Source organism: Lissotriton vulgaris, chromosome 11, assembly GCF_964263255.1.
Source record: "Lissotriton vulgaris chromosome 11, aLisVul1.2, whole genome shotgun sequence".
NCBI lineage: Eukaryota > Metazoa > Chordata > Amphibia > Caudata > Salamandridae > Lissotriton > Lissotriton vulgaris.
The window spans coordinates 787,364,192-787,386,541 of NC_141699.1; the positions used below are offsets into that span (position 1 = coordinate 787,364,192).

The following is a 22,350-nucleotide window of genomic DNA, read 5'->3' on the forward strand; positions in this document are numbered from 1 at the left end:
ACACACTGGAATGCCAGTGGATTGGTCTAGCCACTGAAAATGGGCATCCTAAATCTTCTGTCGGCAAAATATGCTTTCCACATGTATCTTCACATTTAAAAATTATGCATCTAATAGCGACTTCTCGACACAGATTCCTTACTTTAGAATTATCCTCAGGCATCAGCCTGGATCCAGACTTTATTTTGTGAGCAGTACCCCTGCACATTAGTAGATGGCGTAGTTTGGGTATACATGGCGTCGTTCGCCCTGGAAATGATGTTCGCGGTGCCTATAGAGACGCCAACCAGCCACTCTGACGTCAGTTTTTTTCTTGCTGCACCAGCCAGCGCAGATCTGGGAAGAGCTACCCCTTTGTCACATTTTTGGCTAGGTTTTTTTTACCTTTTGTCCAAGTCTTTTTTGAGATTTACCTCCTGGTGTGGCAGGGATTTCTTCAAAAAAGGCCGCTTCAAGCAATGTGAAGCCCGTCATGGACACATATTGGTGACAGACCTGCACCTTGTATGCCTCTGGGGCCTATAGTGGGACCATAACCCAAAGGCCTACCAACAACTGTAGCACTATGCACCCGAAGACCTTCAGGGAGCGATCCCTCAAGCTTATGGCAGCTCGATATGCGACACCGTGACAATGAAGCCCCGGTTGGGAGGAAGGATCCGGGAGCGGTTGCGGAGCATGAGGTCGTCATTGCACTCCACATCGTCAAGCTATTTGGGTTAGTCGAAGACCCACATGAAGAAGAAGTCGTCAAATCATGCTTCGACTTTACCTTGTCTGTCGGCTGGCGAGACGAGGGAGTGTCGCCACTCAGGCCTGGCTCCGCAATTGAGCCAATGCCTGGGTGGTCTCCGCTCCTCCCTGACTTTTTGGGAGCCACAGCGACCCCGGCCTAGTTGAACGATTTTATGAGACCATGCACCTCATATTTGTAAGGCCAAGGAAACACAGGTGGATCCGGATTAACGCCGGTCATGTCACCTCGAATTTCCCCGATGCTAATCCCGAGACTGCTGCTCCCGGTGCCCACCGGTGGCACAATCCTTATCCTCATCCCGACACGGAGACAAAGGGGCGTCGTCCGAAGCTGGCTCCTACTGGAGCCATGCCTTCCAGGCCAGAGCCTGAGCCCTATTCTAATCGGCTAGGACTCAGGAAGGAATGAGAGGGACACTGAGGAATACCTGCTTTATGAATAACAAATGAACTGGTGTTAGGATCTGGATGAAGGCAGTGGACTGGATACTCCTCTACATACTGGTGTGCTTTCCCCCCGTACTATGGCTTTGGAGGAGGGAGCTTCCTTCGCAATGGTGGTGTAGAAGGCAGCTGAGCTCCTGGACCTTTGCTTGCTCTCAGTGACAGTCAAGAATAATGTCTTGACAGAAGTGCTTCAGCCTGGAGTGTCCCTGTCAGATCTGATTCTCCCTTTCAATGTGGCACTTCCTGATGTCCTGCTTTGGATTTGGTCCAAGCCCAACACAGGAGTCCTGTGTTCAGGATGATTGCCTGCCGCTATTGCGCCGCTATAAGGGACCCAAATTTCCCCACCTAACACTCTACCCTGGAAAGCTTGGTGGCCCAAGCCTTAACGTCCCATGTAAATCCTAGTGAATTCCCTACCACACCCTCGGATAGGAAATCGAAGAGGCTGAAATAGCTTGGGAAGATGTTTTCTTCCGCCAACATGGCACTGCGGTCTGTGAGTACTGCATGCCTTTTGGGGTGCTATTCTCATTCCCTGTGGGGTACGGTTGCACAGGCACTGCCAACGGTCCTGGAGAGGCCTGTGCCTTACTCTCCCAGGCTATTACTAATGGGAGAGATGCCGCCAAGTTTACCACCCGCTGTGAACTAGATTCCACTGACTCACTAGGCAGAGCGGTTTCATTGATAGTGGCACTGCAACGCCATGCCTAGCTGAGGACGACTGGCTTTTCTGGTAATTTCCAGTACTCACTCATTAACATGCATTTTGATGGCTCATGCCTCTTTGGAGACCAGGTGTATTCGGCACTGGAGCATTTTAGGGACAGCCGGGATACAGCCAGGTCCTTGGGCATTTCTGTGTCCACCTTCAGCCTCAATCCACCTTTCGCGGCCACGTAAGTGGCTTATAACTGCATCTTTACCCACACAGCCACCGCAGTATGCAAGCTTTCCAGACTCTGCATTGCCACCGACATGGTTCCTACTAGCCCCGTGGGTCATGTGGCCAGTGGTCCGGTCAGTCCACCATCCCTCCCCCCAGCAGCCGCAGTCTTCAAACCCTCCTTGTCTGCCCGTTTACCAACATGGGCACCCATTGGGAGGCAGGAATCACCATCACCTGCCCCTCTGGCAGTCCATAATATCGGACTGGTGGGTTTTGCAGATTGTCCTGAGGAGCTATTCCCTCCTCTTCAAGACCACTCCTCTTTCCTTGCCACCTTCTTTCGAGAGGCTGACGGAGGACTACCTATCTCTTATCTGCCAGGAAGCGATGTCTCTTCTGGCTAAAGGAGCCTTAGAGAGAGTGCAGACACCTGAAGCCGATCTTGGTTGCCATTCCCTCTACTTTCTCGTGCCCAATCATGATGGGGGCCTTCCTCCCTACCTCGACCTGCGCTCTCTTGATTACTTCCACAAGAAGGAGAAATTCCAGATGCTCACTCTTGCTTAGGTCCTGTTTGCTCCGGAGACTGGATGGTGGTGTTGGACTTGCAGGAAGTATACTTCCATATATCCGATCTGCCTACCCACAGGAATTACCTGTGGTTCATGGTGGGCGATGGGCATTTACAGTTTGCTGTGCTCCCTTTTGGCCTCACCAGCACCCCTTGAGTGTTCACCAAGGTGATGACGGTGGTTACAGCTCATCTGCAGAGATCAGGAATGCCATTCTTAACCTATCTTGACGACTTACTGTTGAAGGTAGGCTCGCCCCAGGCTGTCGTCTCCCACCTCCAGACTATGGTGGACCGTTTGCATATGCTGGGGTTCACTATCAATGTGCTGAAGTCACACCCAACTCCCTCCCAGATGCTCCCTATCATTCGAGCTGTTTTGGACAAGGAAAAGTTTTGGGCTTATCCTCAAAAATGGTGAGAACAGGATATTCAGGCTATTATACTGATGTTGCAGCCTCTAGCCTGGATTTCGATGAGACTAACTCTGAGGCTGCTGGGCCTTATTGCCTCCTTTATCCTGCTTTTGACGCATGCCTGTTGGCATATGCAGGCTCTGCAGTGGGACCGGAAGCTCCAGTGGGCGCAGCATCAGGGGAATCTCTCAGACATGGTCCAGATATTGGAGGAACAGCAAAGGTCCTGCAGTGGTGGTTTATGAATTGCGATAGGGTCAGCGGCAGACTCCTCTCAGTTCCCCCACTAAATCTGATATCAGTGACAGTTGCGTCACTCCTGGGATATAGTGGCCATCTGGAAGAGGGAGATCAGAGGACTCTGGTTTCCAGACGAATCCGGACTGCACATCAACCTGTTGGAGCTCTGAGCGATCCGATTGGTATAGAAAGCTTTTCTACCCTCCATCAAGGGAAGGCTAGTTCAGGTGCTCATAGACAACACCACCGCCATGTGGTACTGCAACAAGCAGTGTAGGGTGGGGTCATAGACCCTTTATCAAGATGTCTTGTCTTTCTGGACATGGCTGGAACAGCAGGGTATATCCCTGGTGGTTCAACATCTGGCAGGTTCTCCGAACGACAGAGCTGACAAATTCAGCCAAAGATGCCTAGCGGATTACAAATGGTGTCTCCATCTGGAGGTGGTGCAAGGTCTCTTTCAGCAGTGGGGAGAGCCTTGGTTGGATCTGTTCACCACCAACGAGAATGTCAATGTCAGCATTTCTGAGGGCTGGAATTTCTAAGGCCGCTCTTGCTCACAAAAAACTTTTCGTCTCAAGTGGAGCTTAGGTCTCCTGTACTCCTTTCTTCCCATAGCACTCCTGCCCAGATTTCTCAAGAAGATCAGGAATGACCAGGCCCTAGCCATCCTTGTGGCACTGGATTGGGCATGGACAGTCTGGTATCCCAAACTTTTGAGCATGGACATCACACCTCCGATCAGTCTGCCCCTTCAGGAGGATCTCCTGTCACAGCAGTAGGGAACGGTTCTCCACCCGAACCTGTCAGCGCTCCACTTTCTTGCATGGAGATTGAGCAGGGAACGTTGACAGCTTTCAACCTTCCTCCCGAAGTCTGTAATGTTATCTTGGCAGCCAGGGGTCCATCTACCAAGATGGTTTACACCTGCAGTTGGGCAAAATTTGTGGCATGGTGTACACAAAGAAACAACGATCCCCTTTATGCATCCCTTTCTCAGATTGTCCTGTTCGTCCTTTCCCTTGCCCAGCAGGGCGCTACTCTGGGCACTGTGAAGGGACACCTTTCTGTAATCTCTGCTCTTCTTTGGTTGCCTTGCAAACCTGCTCTCTTCCAATCCCCTAGTGGTCATAGGTTTATGAAAGGTTTGTAACATATGTTTCCTCCCACTCTCAATGTGACCTCAATCACGTCCTCACTTTCCTTGTGTGCGCTCCCTTTGAGCCTCTGCTTAATTGTCCACTCAGGCTCTTTACCATCAAGGCAGCCTTTCAGGTGGCAATAACAGCGGCCCATGGGGTCAGTGAGCTACTGGCCAAGCCTCCTTACCTTAAAATCTACCCAGGCAAACTGGTGCTTCGTATGAGAGCTTCCTTTCTTCCTAAAGTGGCCACTCCATTTAACATAGGCCAAATCATAACTCTGCCTACTTTTTATGCTCCGCCTAATTCCTCCAAGGAAGAGGATGCGACTTCACCAGCCGGAACATTAAAGCATTGTTGTTCTACCGTGACAGCATGAAAGAGTTCCTGTTGGATGACCAACTCTTCATGGAGTATGGCGGAGCGAAGAACAGACGGGTGGTGAAGAAGAGGACCATCTCACGATGGATTGTACTTTGCATCAAAATCTGCTATTCGTTGGCTAAGAAGCAACCCCCTGAGAGTTTGCATGCTTATTCCACCAGACCTAAAGCTGCAACCACTGCATTAGCTCATGGAGTCCCTCTCCTGGACATCTGCAAGGCCGACACGTGGGCTTCTATGCACATGTTCACCAAACACTACTGTCTGGATCGTCAGGTCTGTACGGTTGGACATTTGCCTGTTTGGTCTTGCAGGATTTCCTCAAGTGAAAGTGGTCCACAGACCCACCTCCAGGGATGTATTGCTTTGGCATCTATTCTAAGGTAAGGAATCTGCTGATAGAAGTCTCTCTCAGCTAAACAAGTTACTTACCTTCGGTAACGCCTTATCTAGGAGAGACTCTATCAAGCCACAGATTCATTACTGACCTACCCATCCTCTCCGCTCTGCAAACGGATTTCTAGGGACTGTGCTTTTCCCTTTCAGTGCCCTGGTTTTTCACACCAGTGGTCAGTGTACATCTTGGCTCTGTGCTTCTACCGTGGAAATTCGCAAAAAGTAACTGACGTCAGCATGCTTAGGTAGCGCCTATATTGGCACCACAAACATCATTTTGAACGCAGACGATGGCAATGATGCCACGCAAAGCTGAACAACACCGTTTACGGTGAGCTGGGGTACTGCTCATGAAAAAAATTTTGGATCCAGTCTGATGCCTGGGGATAATTCTAAGGTAAGGAATCTGCGGCTAGACATAGTCTCTACCGGATAAGGTGTTACCGAAGGTAAGTAACTTGTTCGTTATTTCCTGTGTTTTTGTAAGCAGTAAAACATCATAGGGTAGTGAAAATTCAAGTGGATATCATTTATAAAAAGAATTTGGTGTTCATTCACAAATGCATTTAGGATTTGCGGGAGGCAGTACCACAGGAGACTTTGGGAATTGGCCCAGCAATGTTCAACTCCCGATTAGCAAAAGTGCAAAGAGCGCACAGACTTTTCTATGTGTACTAACTGAATATGAATGTTTCATGACATTTTATTTCCAAAGAAGTGTAATAGTGTGTTCAAAAGCACCACAGGAGCACTAGTTTGTGTGCTAGGAACGTCTTTTGTGAAAAGGCCCGTTGTTTCCATTGCTTGTGTAACAACCCACTCCAGATATACATAAGTCGTTCAGTCTGTGCATTGTCCCGGTTGGTTGCTCACTTTTTGGTGCTTTACAATGAATCCAGCGCTTCAATGCTGCCTTAGGCCAAGAGACCTGCAAATAATGTCTTATTTTTTGCCTCTCCAGAGAGTTTGAAAGGAGTTACTGGAACGGCATTTGGTCGAACGTTGCAGAGTGTATGAGAGTAAAAGTGCCCCTGTGTGATGTCACTGAAGAGGTCATTGGGAACGTACCCTACGATTTCCGGGTCCGGGCGGATCTAGGCTCTGAACATTCCGGATGGGCCACACTGGAACAACGCTTCAATCGTAGCACAAGTAAGGAGATCCAGCGTTATTCTGCACATATGGGAGGTGGAGAATTTTTTTATTTTTTATTTTTAATTTTTATTTATTTGAGTTTTATATAGCGCTGGCTAGACCCCGAGGTATCAGAGCGCTTTACATGAGGACAGTTACATCAGTTACAAGTTACACATTCTTACAAAAGATACATCAGTTACAAGTTACATCTGTTGGTTAAGGTGCGTGGAAGGGTTAAGGGGGGTAATGTAAAAGGGTAACGAGAATCAACTAAAAAGTGGGCCTGAAAAAGGACAAGGCCAAAAAAGTGTACATAAATGCATCATACTCTTACACTGCCTATTTATGTAGATTTATGGAAATTCAGGGATTCAGAGAATCCCAATAAGCGCCTGTGGAAATAAATGTAGACTGAAGATTTCCAGGTATTCATGGCCCTCAATGCATGCATGCTAAAGTGGATTGTGTGGTGGACAATTTGCTGGGTATGCAAGACGGAAATGTGTAACAGCACTTTAAAAAAAAACCTTTTTCCTCCATATGGGAAATATTTTCCCCATGGAGAAACTAATTTCCCTAAACAACCATGCCCCTGTTCATTTCAAGTCCTGGAAAGGAACTCCTTCTTTTGTTTTTTAACTGACGATCTTTCTAAGGTGTAGAAAAAGACTTTCAAAACATTTATGAATAATCACAAATTAAACCACCCAAGAACAGACCCTCTCCTGAACATATATTATGGGGCAGATTTACTAATTTTTCACACAATGCAGGACAGCAAGCAAAGTTGCTGAGCTGCATTATGTGAAATGGAGATAACAAGAAGTAAGCCTTATCCACTAAGATATTGTGCATTTCTGCGGTCTCCTAGCGCTGGTGCACTGTGTGCTACTTAGCGCTAATTATTACATAAAACAATTTGTTCTGTTGGGGTATTTTTTAATTGCTTAGAATACAATAGTAGCAATGGCTTACTTGTAACACATACCAATGATTTGAGAAAATCGGAGAAAAAACAGCATAACACACACAAAGTTAGTATTCAATCATATATCCAGAAATGGGTATCAAATCTTCATGGCTGTCACAATTTACAAATTCAATTGCAATAGGGAATAAGTGACTTTGGTGTAAAGGTGACATATGGTGATTGGGGACGTTGATAGTGCACTATACACAGGATAAATAAACGTGCATTCAGGAGGGGGGAGAAGAATTTCAGTACGTCCTTATGATTTTAGCGCATATGCTGCAGGATCCATTAGTAAGAAACTGTGATCAGGAGCGTTGCGCAGACATATGTGGTGTGTCGACGTTTCCACCCCGGTTGGTAGCGCTAAAAAGTAAGGTGCCTCAGAGTCAGTCTTCCTCAGGCAGGAGGGGGTTGTAGGCAGCCAAAATGCAGATCATTTATGGTGTCTGCAGGTCTCAATAGGTTCTATTCCACGGGGGCTGAATTGTATGGCCTCCCAGTACTCCACCAGCCGGTTCAAGCCTTATTAATATTCTTTTAATTACTTCCACCCATCGGTTGGAGTCTTGGTAAATATCCAGTCAAGTGATTTACATGATCAGGAAAAAGCGCGTCCATCCGGTAGCTGTTTGGTTTTCACCGAAGGCACTTATTCCCTATTGCAATTGAATTTGTAAATTGTAACAGCCGTGAAGATTTGCTACCTATTTCTGAGTATATTATTGAATACTAACTTTGGTGTGTGTTACGCTGTTTTTTCTTCGTTTGTCTAAAATCATTGGTATGTGTTACAAGTAAGCCATTGCTACTATTGTATTCTATGCGGTACAAAAGGGGGTGGTGATGGACGGAGCATCTGAATCAATCAAACACTCACACCCAGTCAAAAGATCTGGGTTTAATCCATCACCGTTCTTTAGCCCACTCTGCCACCCCAGTTCAGACATGGCTTTATGCAAATCAGTCTGACCCTGTGCCTCATGGGAACAGTCCAGCCCAAACTGCCAAGCCATGTCTTCCCTGGACCGGAAACAAGCTTCCGAGGACCGGTTTCTGGCATTCCAGCCGTCTTCAGCCCGGCTTGCTTGAATCCAGTGGCAAAGTGAGCAAGGGACTCACGTCTGAGCATACCCTGCCACACTTATGGCGGCCAAAAGCGGTACAAAAGGGGGTGGTGATGGACGGAGCATCTGAATCAATCAAACACTCACACCCAGTCAAAAGATCTGGGTTTAATCCATCACCGTTCTTTAGCCCACTCTGCCACCCCAGTTTAGACATGGCTTTATGCAAATCAGTCTGACCCTGTGCCTCATGGGAACAGTCCAGCCCGAACTGCCAAGCCATGTCTTCCCTGGACCGGAAACAAGCTTCCGAGGACCGGTTTCTGGCATTCCAGCCGTCTTCAGCCCGGCTTGCTTGAATCCAGTGGCAAAGTGAGCAAGGGACTCACGTCTGAGCATACCCTGCCACACTTATGGCGGCCAAAAGCGGTACAAAAGGGGGTGGTGATGGATGGAGCATCTGAATCAATCAAACACTCACACCCAGTCAAAAGATCTGGGTTTAATCCATCACCGTTCTTTAGCCCACTCTGCCACCCCAGTTCAGACATGGCTTTATGCAAATCAGTCTGACCCTGTGCCTCATGGGAACAGACCAGCCCGAACTGCCAAGCCATGTCTTCCCTGGACCGGAAACAAGCTTCCGAGGACCGGTTTCTGGCATTCCAGCCGTCTTCAGCCCGGCTTGCTTGAATCCAGTGGCAAAGTGAGCAAGGGACTCACGTCTGAGCATACCCTGCCACACTTATGGCGGCCAAAAGTGGTACAAAAGGGGTGGTGATGGACGGAGCATCTGAATCAATCAAACACTCACACCCAGTCAAAAGATCTGGGTTTAATCCATCACCGTTCTTTAGCCCACTCTGCCACCCCAGTTCAGACATGGCTTTATGCAAATCAGTCCGACCCTGTGCCTCATGGGAACAGTCCAGCCTGAACTGCCAAGCCATGTCTTCCCTGGACCGAAACAAGCTTCAGAGGACCGGTTTCTGGCATTCCAGCCGTCTTCAGCCCGCCTTGCTTGAATCCAGTGGCAAAGTGAGCAAGGGACTCACGTCTGAGCATACCCTGCCACACTTATGGCGGCCAAAAGCGGTACAAAAGGGGGTGGTGATGGACGGAGCATCTGAATCAATCAAACACTCACACCCAGTCAAAAGATCTGAGTTTAATCCATCACTGTTCTTTAGCCCACTGCATTCTGTCCATCAACTGTGTTTTTTGCAATTTTCACCCCGAGTGGGCTGGGTATGCTCAGACGTGAGTCCCAGGCTCTCCACATCACTGGAGTCAAGCTATCCAGGCTGAAGAAGGCTGATAGCCAGAAACCGGTCCTTGGATGCTTGATTCCGGTCTAGGAAAGACATGGCTTGGTAGTTCGGGCTGGATTGTTCCCATGAGGCACAGGGTCAAGGCTGATTTGCATATAGCCGTTGTCTGACCTAGCGTGGTGTGGAGTGCAAAAAAACTATGGATTCAAGCCCAGATCTTTGTACTGGGGTGAATGTAAGACATTGTTCTGCATTTTGTCCATCAACTGTGTTTTTTGCAATTTTCACCCCGAGTGGGCTAGGTATGCTCAGACGTGATTCCCAGGCTCTCCACATCACTGGAGTCAAGCTATCCAGGCTGAAGAAGGCTGATAGCCAGAAACCGGTCCTTGGATGCTTGATTCCGGTCTAGGAAAGACATGGCTTGGTAGTTCGGGCTGGACTGTTCCCATGAGGCACAGGGTCAAGGCTGATTTGCATATAGCCATTGTCTGACCTAGGGTGGTGTGGAGTGCAAAAAAACGATGGATTTAGGCCCAGATCTTTGTACTGGGGTGAATGTAAGACATTGTTCTGCATTCTGTCCATCAACTGTTTTTTGCAATTTTCACCCCGAGTGGGCTGGGTATGCTCAGACGTGAGTCCCAGGCTCTCCACATCACTGGAGTCAAGCTATCCAGGCTGAAGAAGGCTGATAGCCAGAAACCGGTCCTTGGATGCTTGATTCCGGTCTAGGAAAGACATGGCTAGGTAGTTCGGGCTGGACTGTTCCCATGGAGAGACGTACCCTATGCACACACTTAGTGATATTAAAGACGTTGGTCAATGTATGAATTCCTGATAGTTAGACAAATATGCAGAGGAACAACAGTAGAAAACAATGATATCAATTGAACAGTAATATCAAGTAAGTATGATGACAAGAAAGAATCGTAGTGTCCTCGTTTAATTATCAAAGCTTGACAACAACCAGCCGACACGTGTTTCATTGCATCACGGGAATCTTCAGGGCTCTAGGTGGCTGTGCTTAAGCCAATCGGTCGCTCTTCCGGTGATAATTCCGACCCGGAAGGGCCCAAGACCAGCAAATGTTCTAATACCCGATGATTGTTATTAGACTTTAAGAGAAATGCGCTTTTAAAATCACCCGAGAGATAATGTATTGGCTCAGTTGAACAGGTAACTTCCGTATCCGGTAGGTTTGTAGTATGTAGAGGAGCAAAAGAGGTAGCTCTATGCTCACGTAATAAAATGGTTATATTTGGACGTCTTAGTGAACTCGTTTCTCCCGGGTCGCCGTGTTCCTGCTGTTCAATTGATATCATTGTTTTCTACTGTTGTTCCTCTGCATATTTGTCTAACTATCAGGAATTCATACATTGACCAACGTCTTTAATATCACTAAGTTTGTGCATAGGGTACGTCTCTCCATTAACTATAGGACTTGTTCAGCTTGCTGACATCTCCATTGGGTGGTTACATGATTTTCCACTCACCTAGTTGCACCACATACTACCTTTAATATTGCTTCCATACTGGCAGTGCGCCCATTCTGATTGACATCTAAAAAAACATTCTTACTGCTCGGACTGTTCCCATGAGGCACAGGGTCAAGGCTGATTTGCATATAGCCATTGTCTGACCTAGGGTGGTGTGGAGTGCAAAAAAACAATGGATTTAGGCCCAGATCTTTGTACTGGGGTGAATGTAAGACATTGTTCTGCATTCTGTCCATCAACTGTGTTTTTTACTATTGTACAGGTTCTGAGGGACACCGTCGCCCCATTACTTTTTTCAGTACTACTTAGTGCTAAAGCGGGCACCTTTGCACCATATTGCAACAGTGCCTGCATTAGAGGCGGGTTGTTTTTGTGCAGGAAGGGACACCTTCCTGCACAAATACTAATCTTGAAGGCATTTTCCTCTTTCTATGTGTGCTGCAGAATGCTGAATGCACAGAAATAGAAAGTAACAAGGAGAAATAAAGATTTTTCTCCTCATTATGCCTGCTTCAGTGAGGCATAGCTTTTTGACGCGTTCCCAGGTTTACTAGCTTTAGTAAATCTAGAAATGCACCAAAATCCATGGGTGGATGCATAAGAAACGACCATGGAATGCCTAACTAATGCAAACTAACTCATGGTGCTACCTTGCATTACTTTTTGGGAAACATTCCATGCTCAGCCACGTAAATTTGATTTGCATATCTTTGTAGATCACAATTAATGTTTTATGTCGTCACTGTGCCAAAAAGTTGCTCATCCATGATGCAAAATGTTAGTAAATCATTTTCTAAGTTCTTGGGACAACCTATGAAACCTGCATATTTTCTTCAGGAGTAAACTTGATATTTTGGTGGAATTCTCTGCTTCATTCTGTGAATTAGGAATAGAGAATTTCTGCTGGCAGAACATTTTTTTGTGCACATGCCTTCCACTTACAAGTGCAAAGAATGTTGTGAATCAGCTGTATGTGTCAGTCTCAATGTTGAAAGCTTCAGCTGTCATGTCGCAACACTATAGACAATACTCCACAGCGTGTGTTTTGGGTCAGCTCTTTCTCCTGTTCTTTATTGGATGATTTTCCTCCCTAGTCATGTGTTTGTCCCGCCCATGAAGCATTCATTGTTTTGATTGGCTGAGTTGTATTCTAAATTGTATACTTCCACCACCGACATCATGGAACTCTTTTTCCTTTGTCATTTGTAATTTAGCACCTATTGGGAGTGCATGTTTTTCTCCTGACCTCTCTTCTTTTTCTTGATGTGTGCTTCTACTCTTTCTTTCTTTCCCTGACCCCTACCCTTCTCTAATTCTACCAATCATCATGCCATGCTCCTTCCTCTCTCTCTTTTGTTTTCTTTGTTTTTTAGCACATGCTTGTGCTGTTTCCACAGCTCCCCAACAAACTTCTGGAGATTTCTTCTCACCCCCAGTAATGTTCTATTCTTCTTGTCTCTGACACTTTTCCACTTCTCACCCCTTGTTTTTCTTTCCCCCTTCTTTCTCATGACAGAAAAAATGAATGAAGCAAGCTATAGTTACACTAATTAAATATTCAGCCCGATTCATCAAGCTGAATTGCGCTCGCAAAGGGCCAGATTCTGAGAATCTGGCCCTTTGCGAGTGCGATTTTTGCATTTGGGATTCATCATCCCAAATGCAAAAATCGCTATTTGCGAAATCGCATATTTGCGAGGAATTGGATTTAAGGAATCTCTATTAGAGATTCCTTAAATGCAATTCATGAACCAATTTTAAATTGCGAATTTGCAATATTTGGTCGCTATTTACCACGAAGTCTGACTTCGTGGTAAGTAGCGAAAAAATAGAAAAAACCACTTTAGTGCATTTTTCTCTTTTGCATGTTACACACACACATGTCCTTTGAACATGTGCGTGCGCAACACCTGTGTAAATTTGCTTTTCAGGGGTGCTACAGGGTGTCCTTTGGACACCCCTGGCACCCTTGAAATCGCTATCTTATTTGCGATTAGCTAATTGCTAATCGCAAATAAGGAATACTCCCCATTCATTCCTATGGGCCTTTAGGCCCATAGGAATGAATGGGGAGTTGTTCCTTATTTGCGATTAGCAATTAGCTAATCGCAAATAAGGAATGTGTAGGAATCGCAATTTATTTTGCGATTCCTACATGAATCACGTTCTGCGAGTCTGTAATAGCGATTCCTTATGAATCGCTATTAAAGACTCGCAAAACGTGTCTTTTCATGAATCTACCTGAAAATGTCTTAACATTCACTGTGTTGTAGTTTCATTTATATAGCATTTCATACACACAATGTGATGGCAATCTTGAAAGTATAGAACATGCTATTTTATATACTTTTAAGATGACCGACAGTGTGTTCGCAAACATGATGGCCATCTTGAATGTATAGAAAATACTATTTTCTGTATTTCTGTGTTGAAAGATGCCCATATGCTGCTATTGGCACTGCCATTGCCGGTGCAGTTTTAAAAGCATGCAGTATTGGCAGAGTTACAAACCATTGGCAAAGCGAGACTGATTGGCTTTGCCACTGCTTGCTTACTGTGAAGTATGCATACTCATGTGACGTAATGTGCAGAATGCCATCTTACTCATGAAGTAGATTTTATTTTTAATATATAGGGATAATACACATACAGTAACAACGGAGCAGCAATGTTGTCAAGGACCCCAATGCAAATATCACAAATGGGCCACACGCCCAGTGAGTAGGCCGAATCACCCCTGAATTGTTTTCGATAAAAAATTATCCATATTACAAAAATGCCAGCAAACCAGATTCAGACGAGAAACTCCCGATTTTTGAAGCGCAAAATAGCTATATTTTACCTGTTTCCAGCCTGAAATTGCCTCCGAGTTAGTGTATGTCATTGTGGAAAATCCATTCCCCTTATTTTTTTCCTAAATCTCCTACTTTCCACTTGTAAAATGTTTGCAACTATGATATTATACATTTTAAAGCACAATTAACCCCGGAATTTGACTGAAAATCAATAATAAGGCACTTGAAAAATATTCCAATTATGTATGGTTTTTCGAGTGATCTCCTCTGTTCCTCCTGCACTAGAAAGGTTTAAAATGCAGGCCAAATGGGTCATTTTATAGCAATCATCTCACAAAACTGTGGAAAACATTTTATAGGCTGCTCAGATCATCTGAGTATGCCATTTGTCATGTATAAAGTAGATTTCCTCACCTCTTCCTTTAATTTCCATCCATGTTTCCGTCTTGTGATTCGCAAGTAGATTTTCAGACTTCCCAAAAGAGAACGGATATAAAAATAGGCTATTACATAGATCTCACAATTTAAGTAGAACGCAGAGCTATCCCTCGAGATACGTATTTAAGGCCAAAATTGTCCAGTTGCTTTGAGACCACTGTTAAACAGATGGAAATGCATGGTTTCATTACCATTACAATAGCGACCCCCTAGCGGAAAAGAAATGCAAAGAAATGGTTATCTCCTATCAGTTATTCAGAAGAGAGCGCAATGTTTTAATAGTTGGAGTTAGCTCAGCAGAATTCCCCGCCTTTCATGCATGAGGTTGAGAGTTAGAGTATGCAAGACCTCCAAGCATGTCAGGCTGACTCGGTGCCTTCCGTGCATTACATGCTTGCAAGATCATATAATGGATCAAGTACCCAATTTCTGAATTGTAGGAATTGTGGTTCCACTGGTCCATTTACATGTTTTGTGTACTTGCTCCAGGACATAAGTCCTAAAAAATAGAAGTGGGGTACCAACCAAGTTGGGCAGTAAGCAAGTGACATGATGTGTGGCATCATACAGCCCATGACTTCACAGGAAGTGATATCACAAGTGACATCAGATCTTCAGACATCACACATATTGAGCAGGTCTATCAAAAGCACATTTAAGCGCATTAGGAGATTTTGCATTGGGTTTGTGCCAAAAAAGTGACGCAACCCTGACACAAAATCTAGGCCTGAACTTATATATTTAAAAAAAAAAAAAACAACAACAATGAAATTGGCAACAAGGGGAAATGTGGTAGTAAATCCGTTTTGTTCAATTGGTTGCAAAGTCTGGATCTTAAATTATCTTTTGGGGTTAACACATCTCCTGCAGAGGTCTTTGTGTGCCCAGTAGATCCCAGGGAATAATAATACTGAAAAAACGCTGGACGCTAACCCCTTCAGCGCTGTGCGGGAGAATTAATGAGTGGGCGTGTTTCGAACGGCCCTCGGCCGTCCTCCGCACACGCCCACCTTACCATCGGACAGCGTCCTGAGCACTGAAGAGGTTAACACATTTGGTGGCGAGATCTTTGTTTTGTCTAACTGCTGAATAATGCTCCGGCTGTTGCGAGATCAGCGTTTTTCATGATAAAATAGGGCAAAGGATTATTATGCCTTATGTAAAGTATGTGAATCAGGTTACAAAGGCACTAGGCTAGTGTCCTTCCATTTCTGGTACTTTGCTGCACTTTCAAGACATTCTTAGAGTTTCTAATTGCTCAAATGGGGGTAATTTTTTATATTTATCTGTTTCCCTAGACTTCATTGCTTGATTTTGTTCAGGAGAAAGTGTCAGTCATAGTCGTTGAATGTCACTCATATTTACACTGAATTTATGAAAATGTCTCACACAAGCAATCTGAAACCTTGGCAGCTATGTATCCAGCAGCAGAGCTTCAGAACTGTTGGGGATATTTTAAGGTCCCTTTTAGACCATTGGATTTCAGAAAAGAGGATAGTTTTTAGGTCTCGCTAGAGCCAGCGCATGCGCTGGTCTGGCGAGACATTCAGTAAGCACGTTTTTAAAGTGCTGCCAAAGGCAGCCACCAGCTTGCTCTGAAGTGCACAAGCGAGCGTGCCCCGCTCTGCCTCTCCAAGGTTCTGTTTCTTGTTTGACTTGCAGCGCGAGGCGTGCGTGCTTGTCTTTTTTTACTTTTTCCGCACACATCACCCGGGATTGTTTTATTTACATTTCCTTTTGCCGGAAAGGGATATTGATAGCCGGAAGAGTCTGCATATTCCTCATAAATAACGTGCTCTGATTGGTCCACACCCTGCCATTCGCTCCTTTAGTTCCGGCAGCTGACACGTTTGACCGTTGCCCTTGACAACCAAGCGGCTGCTTGGGTTACCCTGACCTGCCCGATGAGGCTGCGATACTGGCCGGCATGGGAGACCTTGTGTTTTGAATTTGGACATGTTGAAGATTTATATAGCGCTTTCAATGTCCAATACGTGGCATGTTTAGAACAGTTCAACAAATTGATTTGCACTTTTTTTATGTGGGTGAAAGCCCGGGCAAAAACTGACTTATTAGAGCGAAATTTGACCCGCAAAACATTTTCACCGTTATGATTCTAATCCAGTTTTTTTTTTAATGAAATAGGGAAATTCCTGTCCCCACTGATGGTTCATGGACTTCTTTTACAAATGTATCAGCTTATGACTCCCCCGGCCTTCCATTCTGTGCAGACTAATGACTTGGTTTACAACTTTAAAAGCACCTGAGAAGCAGAGCTGATGACCCTGTTGTATTTACAATGGGACCCTCATCCCAAAAACGGTGTTGTTGTGGGCTTACCCTGACCCCTCGCCCTTCCCGCGCGGTGCCTTGTTTCTCTTCCCGCTGCCGGGTGAGGGCGGGGTCCGAGGGATCTCCGTGAGAATCCATTATAAGGAGGAGATTCTATCTTTAAATGGCGCTTTGCTAAATGTCCTCCCAATACAAAGGGGAGCGCTTCCACCGACCCCTCCAGGCTTGGTTTTTCCCCCAATCTCAGGGCTACAGCGTGAGTGGGGCTCCCGGCCCCTAAACCCAGCAATTGAGGCTGGCTTAAGCTGTAGGAAGTAGCAAAGATGGAGGTCTTGGCAACGAGGACGGAGCAGATACTTCATTTCTGGTGGCGGGGGACATACGGGGCCCGTGTTTTATTTACCATAGTTCTAAATGTGCATGTGCACATACAAATATGTGTATGTATGTGTATTTGTATATGTTTGTATGTATGTATATGTGTGTGTGTGTATATATATATATATATATATATATATATATATATATATATATATATTACCTACTGGCGGTCGCCAGTAGGTAGTTATAGTTAGGATTATTTTCAATACAAAATCTCAACATTCTATTGTGAATAACTTTGGCGCCGGTTGAGGAATCTGCCTGAAAATTTCCTCAAATTTGCCTGGTGGCACCCCGGTCCTTCCCGAAAGTTTGGGGGGATTTGTCAAGCGGGGGCCGAGATAAAAGGGGGGTCCTAAAACGTGTTTTCCCCATGTTAATTTCCATAGGGCGGTCGACCTCACTTTTAGCCCGAACGGCTGAATGGATTTCCACCAAACTTGGCAAAATTGTAGGGACTGGTAGCCCGATGTGCCTTTGCTATGTCTCAAGATATGTGCTCCAGTGGATTTTGAGTAATTTAGGTTAAAAAAATATATATATATCTATAAGTGCTCCCCGGTACGCGCACCGGGCGCTAACCAGCGCGCTACGCGAGTTCGCGCGCGGAGAGCTGATTGGCTCTCGGGTGTCTGTCAACATTCCAAACAGTCAGGAGCGGCCGCCATCTTGTGTCTCGGTAGGATCAAGACACAAGAGGTGGCAAAAACAAAGGGCGAAATGACCATAAGGGGGCAGAGTAGACCCCCCTTGACCCCCTAGGTTTCTTGTGGGGGCTATAAAAGGGCCCCGCGGGTGCCCCCCCAATTTTTTTTTGATTTGCGTGGGGGAGCGCCCGGTACGTGCACCGCGGAGCGTACCGGGAAGCGTTCCATGAGAAAAAAGAATGATAGAGTTTTTAAAAAATGTAGCCTTTTTTTAAAAAATTGGAGGTAGTTCTAAAAAGAACAGTTTTTTTTTCTTCTTTGTTTTATAATGTTTTTTGAACATTTTGTACTTTTTTTGGCTTTTAAGAACTATTTTATATATTTTTTGTTATTTTTATGGGGAGAAACAAAAAACAGGGAATTGAAAATGGCTCAACTGGAGCAAAAAAAAAAATCTGGAAAAAATTAGGGTTTTTTGGGGCAATTGTGGTTGTCACCAGCAAGGAGGATGAGCTTTATGCTCTGCTCACCATAGGAGATGGTCTTACCACAAAAAATACATGTGATCCTGAATTCCCCAAACCGTGGTTGTATGCAAGGGATCGTCTCCCTTGTCTCTGGTCCCGATGGAGTGGGTTGCTTTCTTTTGGTGGTGGTGCTTGAAGATTGGGGAGGGTTACTGGCCAGTTCTCTCACCTCTGCGGCAGCATAGTTGTTCGGATGCTTGCGCTGCATGTGTCTAATCATGGTGTTATTAGCAAATGAATATTTTTTGTTAGGGTTCCCCCTTGAAAGTTCCATGCCACAGATTTGGCAAGTCACCTTGGGCGCATTGACTTTCCTCTTGCCCTCTGGGATAGAAAAAAACTCCCATACAATGTGCTGCCTTGGCTTGTATGGGGTATTGTCTTCTGGCAGCCACCTTCTCCCCTCCTCCTCCTCCTCCTCCTCTTCTTGACCTCCAATGTAATGTTGTGGTGGTCCTCTTGGTGGTGGTGGTGGTGCAGATGCTCCAGCTGCTGCTGCTACTGTAGCCATTTTAAAGTACAAAATATTTCTGTTAGATCTCCAAACAGGTCTTCCTCAGTCAAAGGTCAAAGTCAGAATAAGGAAAAAAGGTGGAGTCTTTCATCATTTGGAAAACAAAACTGTCCTGAACCAATGAAAAGTGTTATTTTCAGGTCACATGACCTGGGCTTTCATTATTTAGAAACCAAAACTGTTCTGCACCAATGAAAAGTGTTATTTTTAGGTCACATGACCCGACGCGCCCCCGGGCGCGTCGCGTAAGCGCGTCAGATGATTACGTTGCGCGATCGTATTCGCTCGAGTATTTCCGGGTGCGCTTACGCCGTGCGTATCACGTGGACGCGACTACGCGATACGTCATGATGTTTTTGTTCGTGGCAATAGCGCTAACGGGACGCTCACCGGTGCGCGACCCGGGGCGCTCTGAAAAAATGCGCTTTCCAGTGCGCACACCGGGTTACGAACCGGGAGCGCACCAGGGCAAAATTTTTTTAAAAAAAAAATAGTATTATATGAATTTCCAATATAGGATTCATTATAAAAAATATTACATTTCATAGGTTTGAGGCCCTATATATAGTTAGGAATTAGCATTTAAAAAACCTATGACATTCACTGAAAAAACCATAGGTTTCACACCAGTTATAGTTAGGAATTAGCATTTAAAAAACCTATGAAATTCACTGAAAAAACCATAGGTTTCACACCAGTTACAGTTAGGAATGCGAATTTGCCTAGCCTTGGTGCTGGTAAGTTCCAATTCTATTAAGGACTCGGAGGCGAGGATTATGCCATTCTTTCATCGCTTTATTCTCTACAGCAGCAAGAAAAATAACACAACTACTTTTCCCATGAACATTTGGGGAAAAAATAAAGTCAAACATAAGTCCTATTACAGTGTCCATGCATAGGTGTCTCCCATCATGCTCCACTGTACTTGTCTCCTCCTCTTTCTTCGCGCGAAGCCAGAACATCCGTCCACTCACGCATCCTGTTTAGAATTATCTGCTCCTGCAAAAGAACACACCATCAGATCCATTCTATACCAATAGAACGTCAGCTGTAAAACAGGAAGAGCAGTACACTGCAGAGCCATAAGCGCACATTCGAAAAGGAACATAAACGCTTTACTTACATTGCATACGGGGAGGGTACACTTCCATGAAGTCACTGGGGGGATAATCCTCGCCTCCGAGTCCTTAATAGAATCGGAACTTACCAGCACCAAGGCTAGGCAAATTCGCATTCTATGTCAGGACCGGAGGCTTCGGATTATGCCAGTTTAAAGCTTATCGACCACCAATCTGGCCACATCAATAACTGGCTTGAAATAGAACCTCTTGAATGTGGAGTCCGAGGACCAATCGGCCGCTCTCATCAGATCCTCCAACCGAGCCCCAAGGGCAAAAGCTTTAGACGCCATGGCACCTCGCGTAGAGTGAGCCCCAAACTGTTTAGTATCAATCCCCGCCTCCTGCATGATCCAACGCACCCAACGGGCGATCGTCGGTGAAGTAACTGCCTTATACGGTTTACGCAGGGCAATAAGCAGCTGCCGCTCACCCGGAGGGCGAGTATCTTCAGTCATATCCTCATAAGCACGGAGGCACTGCACTACGCACAGCTTAGGGGAGTCCTGAAAAGCCGGGTACGAAATGACCCTAGTATGCGTTTTGGTCCGCCTGCTGACGGTAAAAGAAACTCCTTCAGGAGAAAAAACTCTGGCTGTTATATCCAACGCTCTCACGTCCGAGACACGCCTGCAGGACACCAGGCACAGCAACATGGCCAACTTAGCCGTCAACTCCTTACGCGACAAAAACCTGTTTGGTTGCCAGGAAAGGAACAAATCCAGCACTCTGTTCACATCCCACAGGGTGGAATACCGAGGCTCTGGCGGCAAGGCAAGCCGTATACCCCGTAAGAGCCTACAGACTAAGGGGTGTTCGCCAACCGGGGACCTCTGAACCAGGTCGTGCCCCGCAGACACCGCCGACCGGAAAGTATTGATCGATCGATAGGCCAGGCCCTGATCAGACAGTTCCGCCAGGAAATTCAAGACACGCACTACAGGTGCCCCCACGGGATCCAAACCCCGTCGCACACACCAACGGCTCCACCGGAGCCAAGCCGATCGGTAGCGTTTGGTCGTGCTGTCGGCCCAAGCCTTGGAGAGCAAGTCCTCTGCCGTTCTCGAAAGGCCAGGCAACGTCCAGCGTCGCCGGAGAGCCTCCACGCCATCAGGCGCAACGAGCCCTCCAGGAGTAACCTGTGAGGCGCTCCCTCCGGATTCAGTAGAATGTGGGGAGACTGGGGGAGTAGGATCGGAAAATCCCAAGAAAGTTCCAGAAGAACCGGAAACCAAACTTGCGACCTAAACCACGGAGTGATCATCACCACCTGTGCCGACTGGCGGCGCAATAACGCTGACACCCGCGTTATCATTGAGAACGGTGGAAACGCATAGCCCTGTACTCCCGACCAGTCTTGGAGGAACGCATCCGTCGCCTCCGCCAGAGGGTCGGGCGCTAGCTGAAATACCGCGGGAGCTGGTGGTCCAAGCGGGACGCGAAGAGGTCCACCGAAAACGGACCCCAACGGTCCGAGAGCTCTGCAAACAGGGTAGGGTCCAGCTTCCAAACGCTGGCGTCCAGGATATTCCTCGAGTGCCAATCGGCCACCTCGTTCTGACGACCCGGCAAATATTCCTCCGTAACCGACACCTGGCGGTCCAGACAAAAGTGCCAGAAATCCCTGGCCAGGTCCGCCAACATCTTGGACCTGGTACCGCCCAGGTGGTTGATGTAACAGACCGCCGACACGTTGTCCATTCTGAGAAGGACGCAGGATTGCACTCTGTCCTTGGTTCAACATTGCACTGCGAAGGAGCCCGCTAGCAACTCCAAGCAGTTGATATGCAAGGACTGCTCGAGAGCAGACCAGGCGCCGCCCGTGGAGAAGTCTCCGCACCTCGCCCCCCAGCCGGAACGGCTGGCGTCCCACTCTATCATGATATCTGGGGCGGTACCGAAAATCGCACGGCCATTCCAGGCCTCCATGTGCGTAAGCCACCACTGCATTTCGTCCCTCACGTCCTCCGACAAAGGAATCAGCTGAGAGTACGTCAGTCCCCTCCGCAGGTGGTACGCCTTCAAGCGCTGCATAGCGTGGTAATCAAGGGGTCCCGGGAAGATAGCCTGGATCGAAGAGGACAACAGGCCCACTAGCCTCGCCAGATGGCACAAGGAAATCATCCGCTTCGCTAGGGTTTGACGCAACTCGTGCCTGATCCGCGCCATCTTCCTGGCCGGCAGGCTCAAGGTGGCCGCCACCGAGTCTATGGTGAAACCGAGGAACGTATCGCACTGCATGGGAACCAAGAGAGACTTCTTCTCGTTGATCACGAACCCTAGGCCTTGTAAAAGGTTGACCGCAGACTGCAACTGTGACCGTAGCCTCTCGGGACACTGGTCCATGAGCAGCATGTCGTCTAGGTACACTATCATTCTGACCCCATGAGCCCGCAAGGCCTCCACCACTGGTCGCAACACCTTTGTGAAGCACCACGGTGCTGAGGAGA

The 22,350-nt window shown here is 46.6% G+C and overlaps 1 protein-coding gene across 1 annotated transcript in view; it reads left to right on the plus strand.

Moving 5' to 3' along the window:
* IL20RB (interleukin 20 receptor subunit beta) overlaps window positions 1-22,350 on the plus strand; it is a 243,646-nt gene that overhangs the window by 116,162 nt on the left and 105,134 nt on the right. Inside the window, exon 3 of the mRNA XM_086943914.1 lies at window positions 6,206-6,396. Coding sequence (XP_086800040.1) covers window positions 6,206-6,396 — 191 coding nt within the window. The remainder of the gene's footprint in view (window positions 1-6,205; window positions 6,397-22,350) is intronic.